The sequence below is a fragment of the Ranitomeya imitator genome, chromosome 2 (assembly GCF_032444005.1).
Source record: "Ranitomeya imitator isolate aRanImi1 chromosome 2, aRanImi1.pri, whole genome shotgun sequence".
NCBI classification, from domain to species: Eukaryota; Metazoa; Chordata; class Amphibia; order Anura; family Dendrobatidae; genus Ranitomeya; species Ranitomeya imitator.
The window spans coordinates 812,815,206-812,826,932 of NC_091283.1; the positions used below are offsets into that span (position 1 = coordinate 812,815,206).

Genomic DNA, 11,727 nt, shown 5'->3' on the forward strand with positions numbered 1-11,727 from the left:
ACTGTTGCAAGGTGGAGAGTTTCCTCCAAGCATTTTTTAGACCATTATTGGAACAAAAATAGCAAATGATTGGTTGCTATTGGGTAACTCCTCCACTTTTTCTTTTCACCGGTCTCCACAGATCCCCTCCAATGTGTTTTGGACAATGTAACTGGTCAAATTAATATCGCCCGCAGTAACGGAAGAATCTGATTGTCTCTTTTTGTAACTGGAATTAATGATAGAATTGTGTAATATCAAATAAAATAATTTTCAAGGAAGATGCAGTCAGGCTCCGTGTGTTTATTGGTTAGGAAAATGGTCTGATACTACGTTTTTCAGCAACAGCGCTACCTTGCTTCACAGGCTGCGTCTGGTACTGCAGATTAGCTCTGTAGGGAAAAGTGACACTTTTGCCCCGATTCCTACCATGTTCGGGTCAGGAGAGCCGTCATCCAGTGCGTTCAGATCTCCTGTGCAGGATTTCATCCCCCAAACTATATGCGTATAGAGCTCTTTCAAAGGCCAGTTCAACAATACCTTTACATGGTTGGGCCGTTCCTGCTTTACTGAAAAATTGATATGGAAATGAGTCTGAAGAGCTATGGTAGATCTGAAGCCTCTGTCACTCCATCTGTAGCCTGAAGTCACACAGCGTAGAGGCTGTCAGTCAAGCAGGAGGAGGCGGCGCTGGGAATGGAATAGAGCTGGAGTGACCAAGGCCTCACATTTACCATAGTCTTTAAGCCTCATTTGCATACCAATTCAAATGCTGATTTCTCAGTAATGGAGGAACGGACCGGCCATGTAAAGGTATTACTGGACTGATCTTTGATATAGCTACATGCACAAATACAGTAAATAGTTTAGGGGATGAAATCCTGCTGACAGATTTTCACCTTCCAGGCTCCTTGCAGTAATTATGGTGCATGTACCACCATCTCCTGTTATCGGCACCGCTCTGTCCTCTTCTGCACCCCATGACAAACACAGCTCTGCTGCATGCACATCAGCCAAACACCGCTCTGCTGCATGCACATCAGCCAAACACCGCTCTGCTGCATGCACATCAGCCAAACACCGCTCTGCTGCATGCATATCAGCCAAACACAGCTCTGCTGCATGCACATCAGCTATACACAGCTCTGCTGCATGCACATCAGCCAAACAGCTCTGCTGCATGCACATCAGTCAAACACAGCTCTGCTGCATGCACATCAGCCAAACACAGCTCTGCTGCATGCACATCAGCCAAACACCGCTCTGCTGCATGCACATCAGCCAAACACCGCTCTGCTGCATGCATATCAGCCAAACACAGCTCTGCTGCATGCACATCAGCTATACACAGCTCTGCTGCATGCACATCAGCCAAACAGCTCTGCTGCATGCACATCAGTCAAACACAGCTCTGCTGCATGCACATCAGCCAAACAGCTCTGCTGCATGCATATCAGCCAAACACAGCTCTGCTGCATGCACATCAGCTATACACCGCTCTGCTGCATGCACATCAGCCAAACAGCTCTGCTGCATGCACATCAGTCAAACACAGCTCTGCTGCATGCACATCAGCCAAACAGCTCTGCTGCATGCATATCAGCCAAACACAGCTCTGCTGCATGCACATCAGCCAAACAGCTCTGCTGCATGCACATCAGCCAAACACAGCTCTGCTGCATGCATATCAGCCAAACACAGCTCTGCTGCATGCATATCAGCCAAACACAGCTCTGCTGCATGCACATCAGCCAAACACAGCTCTGCTGCATGCATATCAGCCAAACACAGCTCTGCTGCATGCACATCAGCCAAACAGCTCTGCTGCATGCACATCAGCCAAACACAGCTCTGCTGCATGCACATCAGCCAAACACAGCTCTGCTGCATGCACATCAGCTATACACAGCTCTGCTGCATGCACATCAGCCAAACACAGCTCTGCTGCATGCATATCAGCCAAACACAGCTCTGCTGCATGCACATCAGCTATACACAGCTCTGCTGCATGCACATCAGCCAAACACAGCTCTGCTGCATGCACATCAGCTATACACAGCTCTGCTGCATGCACATCAGCCAAACACAGCTCTGCTGCATGCACATCAGCCAAACACAGCTCTGCTGCATGCACATTTTATTATTATTCATTTTTATAGCGCCATTTATTCCATGGCGCTTTACATGTGAACAGGGCAACTATAGACAAGTACAATAAACATGAGTAAAACAAGGCACACACAAGTACAGGAGGAGAGAGGACCCTGCCCGTGAGGGCTCACAGTCTGCAGGACATCAGCCAAACACAGCTTTGCTGCATGCACATCAGATATACACATCTCCACTGCAGGAACACAACCTTCCTGCCCCTGTAGATATACTATGTATACACACTACTACTGCAGTACTACTGTACTGACTGAGCACCTGACTCCTCCCCCACATGTGACTGGTCACGTGGAGATGACGTCACCAGCGTGCACCCAGCCGGCTCCAGCTCCAGTCCACACTCCACATTGCTGCACAGAGATGGAGGATTTCTCGCCTTCAGCTCTGGGAACTAAAGAGCAGTGAGTACAGGCGGAGCCACAGGGGGGCGCCATACTGGTACCCGGTTTGCATTGACAGCACACGGGAGACAGCAGGAGTCGTAGGAAGTTCTTATGCTGAAGAACAGTGCTGGATGGCCGCGGAGACACCACAACTCCCAGCATAACTGCGGAGACACCACAACTCCCAGCCTGGCCGCGGAGACACCACAACTCCCAGCATAACTGCAGAGACACCACAACTCCCAGCCTGGCCGCGGAGACACCACAACTCCCAGCATAACTGCAGAGACACCACAACTCCCAGCCTGGCCGCGGAGACACCACAACTCCCAGCATAACTGCAGAGACACCACAACTCCCAGCCTGGCCACGGAGACACCACAACTCCCAGCATAACTGCAGAGACACCACAACTCCCAGCCTGGCCACGGAGACACCACAACTCCCAGCATAACTGCAGAGACACCACCCCTCCCAGTCTGGCCGCAGAGACCCCACAACTCCCAGCCTGGCCGCGGAGACACCACAACTCCCAGTCTGGCCACGGAGACACCACACCTCCCAGCCTGACCACGGAGATATCCCAACTTCCAGCCTGGCCGCGGAGACACCACAACTCCCAGCCTGGCCGCGGAGACACCACAACTTCCAGCCTGGCCGCGGAGACACCACAACTCCCAGCCTGGCCGCGGAGACGCCCCAACTCCTAGCCTGGCCGCAGAGACACCACAACTCCCAGTCTGGCCACGGAGACGCCACAACTCCCTGCATGGCCACGGAGATATCCCACCTCCCAGCCTGGCCACGGAGACACCACACCTCCCAGCCTGGCCACCGAGACACCACAACTCCTAGTCTGGCCACGGAGACACCACACCTCCCAGCCTGGCCGCGGAGACACCACACCTGCCAGCCTGGCCGCGGAGACACCACAACTCCCAGCCTCGCCGCGGAGACACCACACCTGCCAGCCTGGCCGCGGAGACACCACAACTCCCAGCATAACTGCAGAGACACCACAACTCCCAGCCTGGCCACGGAGACACCACAACTCCCAGCCTGGCCACGGAGACACCCCAACTCCCAGCCTGGCCGCGGAAACACCCCAACTCCCAGCCTGGCCGTGGAGACACCACAACTCCCAGCCTGGCCGCGGAGACACCACAACTCCCAGTCTGGCCACGGAGATATCCCAACTCCCAGCCTGGCCACGGAGACACCACACCTCCCAGCCTGGCTGCTTATACACCACACCTCCCAGCATAACTGCGGAGACAGTACAATTCCCAGCCTGGCCACAGAGACACTACAACTCCCAGCATAACTGTAGAGACACCACAACTCCCAGGCTGGCCGCGGAGATGCCAAAACTCCCAGCCTGGCTGCTTATACACCACACCTCCCAGCATATATGCAGAGACACCACACCTCCCAGCATAACTGTAGAGACACCACACCTCCCAGCATATATGCAGAGACACCACATCTCCCAGCATAACTGCAGAGACACCACATCTCCCAGCCTGGGCGTGGAGATACCACAACTCCCAGCCTGGCCACAGAGACAGCACAACTCCCAGTTTGGCCGTGGAGATACTACAACTCCCAGCATGGCTCCTTATACACCACACCTCCCAGCATAACTGCGGACACTGCACAACTCCCAGCATATCATATGTTGGGGCATCCTTGGACTTGTAGTGTCAGATTTGCTGGCGCCTCAGCATATATTCCGGACATCTCAGCATGACACCTATATCCCATAGTGATGGTATACGGCTTGGATACAGTCTGTATGTGCTCAGTGCGGTACCGGAGACTCAGCTCTTTCTTCTGTGCTCCTCTCTAGTTGGGACGCCATGTACCGCCGCGAACTGAAGACCTTCCAGGACTTCGGCGATGAAGGTGAGATCTGGTGAGTGGCGTCATGATGGAGCCGTCCTCGGTACAGTCCTCATTCACATGAACCAAAATACGAGTCCGGAACACTGCCCACACCACAACCTGGGATAACGCTCTACTCCCCCCTGAGGGGCACAAATGAGGCGATATTTTATCAGTGGTGTAAATGCAACTTTAAGGTGCCTGGCTTAGAGGAGTTGTCCGGTATAAATAAGTATCCACATGATTTTTGATAATTTACTGATCGGTGGTGGTCCGACCCCTGAGACCTGCACCGATCGGCAGAACAGGGAATTTTTATTCCTGATGTAGAACTTTTATCGTGTGCACATACCCCTAAATATAATCGGACCATCCGCTCCCTGTGAGCCTCATTTATCCCCTCAGAACAGTGATGCAGTGCACGGAACCATTGTCGCCATCCTTCTGTATCTCCGCACTGCACCCTGTGCTGCCGCGCACCGGTGTACTCGGCGAGCGTCCTCGCTACCTGCAGCACAGCCATAGGATTTCCCCCTTAATCTATGCTACTAGAAAGGAATGCTTTATAATATGCATCAGTATGGACTTTATATGGTATTATGAGTTCTTAAAGGGGTGGCCACCTTTTGGTGACAGTATTTGTTTTAATTCAACCGTTTGGCTTTTACAGACTTTGTGTCCCTGCACATTCAGCTTGTATGTGGTCTGAGAGGAGTCCGGACTTACTAACTCCCTGTCGGACCTTCGGAGCTCGCTTACTGATGGATTCTCATTTATCTCATTCTGCAGCCAGCAATAAAGTATAGGCTATAGCACGCAAACCGCACAAAATGTTTAATGAAATGTGATTGTAAAACATGTTGAAATCTGTTAAATCTGCCTATTTCACCAGGTTTGGAGAAGGTAGTATGACCCGGGTTGTGCGATGGATGACTTCACAGAATGTGCCACCGACAACGTCAATAGTGGACATTGGCACAGGGAATGGCATGCTACTGGTGGAACTGGTGAGTGGTAGGACATGTATTAATTGGGAATAAACGGAATAATGATGAACTCTGCATCGATCAGATATTTGCTGTATAATTATGATTGTTGTACAGGCAAAGTCAGGCTACAGCAATCTCACGGGTATCGACTACTGTTCAGATGCAATAGAACTCGCAAGAAACATATGTGAAAAGGAAGGATTGTCTCACAGTATAAACCTACAGGTGAGAGATTGGAGAACTGATACATAACCTGCACCAGGAATGACATTTCCCTGTGCTCATGAATCCTCGTGCAGCATCGGAATGAAAAACTCAGATATAAAACTTCATGTAGTGCTGGCGTGGTTGCTCCGATCTCGAGCCTGTACCTTGCTCCCGTCTCTCAGGTTAACAGCTAAGTTGTGATATCACCGTGTGAAAGGCCCTGGAGGGACTGTAGTGAAGCTTCAGTGTTTGCAGAGCTTAGTTTCAGTTGCGCACCTCTGCCCGAGCTGGAACTTTTTACAATCCAGTTTCGTCACTAAAGTTCGCTCCCAAATAAGAATCTCCAGTGATGAGCATTAAAGGGGTAATCTGGTGAAAAATATTAACACCTACTGATTGGTCAGCTTCCGACCGTTGGGATCTGTGCTGAGCGGCAAAACGGGGAACTTTTATCCCCATTATGGAGTAGAGTTGTAGGTCAGACGCCCGATCGGTGCGGCGTTCATTCTCCATAGGTCTGCTGGAAAAAGCCAAAAAGTGAGGTCGAGCAGGCGCACTGCTGCTCCATTCTCACGGGGATAAACGTTCCCTCCCGTTCTGGGAACTGGTGTTGCTTCCATCAATTGGAAACTCGCCGATCATCAAGTTATCACTTATCCTGAGAATAGCTGATACTTCTCACCGCACAACCCCAGCTGCAAGTGTTCAGTTCCCCGTAGTGTTACATAGTGATCAATCGGACAAATGGCGATACTTGTGATACAAGGACAGTTTGAGTCCACCTGTTCCCCATTCTGGCTATTGGAGGGGTCTCGAGCAGAAATCCCCCCCTTCATTGATGTCCATATGTTCTAAACCTTTAGGTTTTGACTTTTGGAAGCCTCCGGTCCCATTGTTTGCTTGTCCTGGTGTGTCTCCTGATGTCTAGTTTTAGGTTGCAGATTTCCTGGATTCCTTCAGTCCTCCAGAGCAGTACGACATCGGTCTGGATAAGGGCACCTTCGATGCAGTGAGTCTGGATCCCAGTGTTTCAGAAGTAAAACGCAGACAGTATATCCAGTCACTATGCAGAACATTAAAACCAAATGGCCGTTTCATCATAACGTCCTGCAACTGGACCAAAGATGAACTGCTCCAGCAGTTTGGAAACGGTAAGTACCGCGCATCAGGTGCCACGTGTTCTCATCCGTCAATGCCTGTGTCGTGTGTGTATTACATTCTGCACCTGCCGCTAACTTCAGCGATCAGAGCAAGCTCCGATCACTGCTGACTGACCACTGTCGGCCTCTGACAGGAGCATTTATGTGGGGGAACCCAGTGGGATTTCTATTTGGCCTCCTAGTCCCCCACAACAAGACCACATGGTGCCGATGCCATATTCCTGTGAAACCCGACCACAGCCAGGAGACTGTGATGTTTACTGTATAATGCAATGCTGAAGTATTACATTATATGGTATAAGGTTCACGGTTCCTAGGGGCAATTATAGAAATAAAATAAAAATATAGCAAAATATAAAAAAAAAAATTTCTCCAAAAAATAATGAAAAAAATAAAAATAGGAAAAATAAAATATTGTCTGCAAAAGTGCAATCTTTCAAAATATTGAATGATTAAACACAGTAAAAATAAACATGAGATGCCTCACCTAAAAAATGCAATGCAAAGCGATCAGGCCATCGGTTGTACCCCAACATGGTACCTATACATACTGCAGTGTGCTTCCTTACAACATCAGGCGACATTTCCAGTGTTAGAAATGTCAGAGCAGCGGCCGACATCTGATCACACACCCAGCATTAATGGAGGAGGTCACTAGGGGGCAGTCTTGTACATGTTGTATATTGATAGTCTGACAACTGGCATTTCTGCCCTTCCCAAAGAATGATTTATTTGTATCTGTTGTCACCGTAGCCATCACATTCCGGCTTTGGAAGGTAAAGCAACATTAGAGAATCTATGTATTGCTGAATTGTAGCCAGGGCTGTGGAGTCGGAGCCTGAACCAGTGTCCATTTTGGTGGAGTCCGTATAAAATGGACCGACTCCTAAAATATATAACATATTGGGTACAGTAGTACAATGCAGGATGTGCTGTAAATGTTTTCATAATAATTTGGGAAAGTTATGAAATGATGTCCTATAAATGTCAGTTCTGTTCCTGATCTCAGGATCTTGGCTTTTAGCTGAGATGAGTCTGTGCTGCACTTTATGCACATGCTCAGTAGTGACCGATGCAGTGGGGTCGGAGGTTTTTCTTGTAGCAGGAGTAGTCTGGCGAAAGGAGGTGTCTGCGCCCCCTGAGCTGTCGTCCGTACCGATATCGGAAATATCGGAGGCTGCGAGCACACAGGACTGCACACATGATGATGTCACTACTTTGTTGTTGATTTTATTTATTTTTTTCATTTTTTTTGTAGAGTTTGAAGTGACGGATGAACTGCCCACTCCGACCTTCAGTTTTGGGGGACACTCGGGGCACAGCGTCACGGCTCTTGTTTTCAGGAGGAGGTCTTGATGTTAAAAATAAAATCACCATGGACTGATCACTACATGTGTGGGACATTATATTCTACTGACTATATTCCAACATGGTGGAAACTGACACCTAAACTGGGTTTAGCCCCGAGTCTGTGGTTAACGACAGTAAAGACATGAAATATTGATGACTACGATGCGCCTGCACTCAGTCCTCTCACTGACAGAATGAGAGAATTGTGTGGACGATATATATAGAGAGTGTGTATATATACAGTACAGACCAAAAGTTTGGACACACCTTCTCATTTAAAGATTTTTCTGTATTTTTATGACTATGAAAATTGTACATTCACACTGAAGGCATCAAAACTATGAATTAACACATGTGGAATTATATACTTAACCAAAAAGTGTGGAAAAAACTGAAAATATGTCTTATATTCTAGGTTCTTCAAAGTAGCCACCTTTTGCTTTGATGACTGCTTTGCACACTCTTGGCATTCTCTTGATGAGCTTCAAGAGGTAGTCACCAGGAATGATTTTCACTTCACAGGTGTGCCCTGTCAGGTTTAATAAGTGGGATTTCTTGCCTTATAAATGGCGTTGGGACCATCAGTTGTGTTGTGCAGAAGTCTGGTGGATACACAGCTGATAGTCCTACTGAATAGACTGTTAGAATTTGTATTATGGCAAGAAAAATGCAGCTAAGTAAAGAAAAACGAGTGGCCATCATTACTTTAAGAAATGACGGTCAGTCAGTCAGAAAAATTGGGAAAACTTTGAAAGTGTCCCCAATTGCAGTTGCAAAAACCATCAAGCGCTACAAAGAAACTGGCTCACATGAGGACCGCCTCAGGAAAGGAAGACCAAGAGTCACCTCTGCTTCTGAGGATAAGTTTATCAGAGTCACCAGCCTCAGAAATCGCAGGTTAACAGCAGCTCAGATTAGAGACCAGGTCAATACCACACAGAGTTCTAGCAACAGACATCTCTACAACATCTGTTAAGAGGAGACTTTGTGCAGCAGGCCTTCATGGTAAAATAGCTGCTAGGAAACCACTGCTAAGGACAGGCAACAAGCAGAAGAGACTTGTTTGGGCTAAAGATCACAAGGAATGGACATTAGACCCGTGGAAATCTGTGCTTTGGTCTGAGGAGTCCAAATTTGAGATCTTTGGTTCCAACCACCGTGTCTGAAGCATGGAGGAGGAGGTGTGATGGTGTGGGGGTGCTTTGCTGGTGACACTGTTGGGGATTTATTCAATATTGAAGGCATACTGAACCAGCATGGCTACCACAGCATCTTGCAGTGGCATGCTATTCCATCCGGTTTGCTTTTAGTTGGACCATCATTTATTTTTCAACAGGACAATGACCCCAAACACACCTCCAGGCTGTGTAAGGGCTATTTGAGCAAGAAGGAGAGTGATGGGGTGCTACGCCAGATGACCTGGCCTCCACAGTCACCAGACCTGAACCCAATCGACATGGTTTGGGGTGAGCTGGACCGCAGAGTGAAGGCAAAAGGGCCAACAAGTGCTAAGCATCTCTGGGAACTCCTTCTAGATTGTTGGAAGACCATTCCCAGTGACTACCTCTTGAAGTTCATCAAGAGAATGCCAAGAGTGTGCAAAGCAGTCATCAAAGCAAAAGGTGGCTACTTTGAAGAACCTAGAATATAAGACATAATTTCAGTTGTTTCACACTTTTTTGTTAAGTATATAATTCCACATGTGTTAATTCATAGTTTTGATGCCTTCAGTGTGAATGTACAATTTTCATAGTCATGAAAATACAGAAAAATCTTTAAATGAGGTGTGTCAAAACTTTTGGTCTGTACTGTATGTATATATGTGTGTGTGTGTGTATGTATATATATATATATATATATATATATATATATATATATATCCCTGTCCCATCATTGGATCATTACCGATTGTGCAGGTTGTGAAGATATACAGTATAATAATACCATTCACAATACAGAATATTCCACATTTACTTACACACGATGACCTGCCAGTATTTTTTGTTTTCTTGTCGCAGTATGGTGGGTGCACATCTACAAGTGCCTGTGTCGCCCTAGCATTAGCGCACATAGTAGGTCACATGCAGCTGTCAGCAGGGGATGTATATGTTTGTCAGATGTCATGGAGCGGGCACAGGAGCCACCATACATGGCAGGTAACAGATGCGTCGTACAGCCGCCACCAAGTTACGGAACTTTGCAAATCACTTTATTAGAGAATTTGTCTTCATTCGTATAAAAAAAATTGCATTTAAGAGACGTCCAAACGTCCAATCCCTGCTTCTCCCCGGTCTATTTTTCTCCGATAGCAGAATGTAATTATTTGGAGTACAAATGATGGCAGTGATGGGTCAGCCCCTGAGCACAACACTGAGAGGAGACCAGAGCTGCCCCATCGCTGCCATCATCTGATATCAGTGTAGCTGAGGGCCGGGAAGGAGCAGGGGTGTGGAATATAGCCAATTTTCTAGCCTGTGCCGGACGAGGCTGAAGTTGGTTTCTTATTCGTCAGTTTCTTATTCGGCAATTTTTTCTTTTCTGTTTTTTATAGGTTTAACAACTAAAAATAATCATCACAATAATAACATACAATGCAGCGAGGAGCCCTGATGTGAATACGCTTAAAAACGGCTACAAAAACAATAAAACTGGCACAAAAATGGGCATCAAAGTGTGCACCAAAGAGCGCTGAAGAAAGGGTTAAATGCCTTTGGGCCACTGATCTAACACGGCAGACATATAGAATAGGGCGCCCCGCATCCAAACCAGTTATTTCTAGCCTGGCCCAAATGGGTTCTGGGCATCAGAACTGGCATCAAAGTGGGCAGACAGTCAATTTTTGCCATTTGAATAAGTAACTGATGTTTTTAAGGGGTTAAATGCCTTTGGGCCACTGATATGACACTTAAAATATACAGATAGTGATGCCATGCATCAAACCAAGGTCCCTCCAGCCTGGCCCAAATGGGTTCTGGGCATCAGAACTGGCATTGAAGAGGGCAAACAGCCCATTTTTCACAGCTTTGAATAAGTAACTGATGTTTTTAAAGGGTTAAATGCCTTTGGGCCACTGATATGACACTTAAAATATACAGATAGTGATGCCCTGCATCAAACCCAGGTCCCTCCAGCCTGGCCCAAATGGGTTCTGGGCACCAGAACTGGCATCAAAGTGGGCAAACAGCCCATTTTCTTAGATTTGAATAAGTAACTGATGTTTTTAAGGGGTTAAATGCCTTTGGGCCACTGATCTGACACTTAAAATACACAGATAGTGATGCCATGCATCGAACCAAGGTCCCTCCAGCCTGGCCCAAATGGGTTCTGGGCATCAGAACTGGCATTGAAGAGGGCAAACAGCCCATTTGTCACAGCTTTGAATAAGTAACTGATGTTTTTAAAGGGTTAAATGCCTTTGGGCCACTGATATGACACTTAAAATATACAGATAGTGATGCCCTGCATCAAACCAAGGTCCCTCCAGCCTGGCCCAAATGGGTTCTGGGCACCAGAACTGGCATTAAAGTGGGCAAACAGCCCATTTTCTTAGATTTGAATAAGTAACTGATGTTTTTAAGGGGTTAAATGCCTTTGGGCCACTGATCT

The 11,727-nt window shown here is 47.5% G+C and overlaps 1 protein-coding gene across 2 annotated transcripts; it reads left to right on the forward strand.

The window, feature by feature from the left end:
• The first annotated feature begins 2,452 nt into the window (after positions 1-2,452).
• EEF1AKMT2 (EEF1A lysine methyltransferase 2) lies at positions 2,453-8,159 on the forward strand. 2 transcript variants are annotated; one of them, XM_069753880.1, is made up of 6 exons: positions 2,453-2,549; positions 4,381-4,446; positions 5,308-5,422; positions 5,519-5,629; positions 6,546-6,762; positions 8,030-8,159. In XM_069753880.1, the coding sequence occupies exons 1-6, from the start codon at positions 2,509-2,511 to the stop codon at positions 8,125-8,127; spliced, it is 648 nt and encodes a 215-aa protein (XP_069609981.1). In that variant the 5' UTR covers positions 2,453-2,508; the 3' UTR covers positions 8,128-8,159. The 2 variants fall into 2 exon arrangements, with proteins under 2 accessions (XP_069609981.1, XP_069609982.1); XM_069753881.1 differs by having other exon boundaries at positions 2,479-2,549; positions 4,381-4,436.
• The last annotated feature ends 3,568 nt before the right edge of the window (positions 8,160-11,727 follow it).

Coding starts and splice junctions, on each gene's coding strand:
- EEF1AKMT2 (XM_069753880.1), top strand. CDS start 2,509: ATGGAGGATTTCTCGCCTTCAGCTCTGGGAACTAAAGAGCA. Junction 4,447..5,307: donor GGCGATGAAGGTGAGATCTG/GTGAGTGGCGTC, acceptor CTATTTCACCAG/GTTTGGAGAAGGTAGTATGA. Junction 5,423..5,518: donor GCATGCTACTGGTGGAACTG/GTGAGTGGTAGG, acceptor ATTGTTGTACAG/GCAAAGTCAGGCTACAGCAA.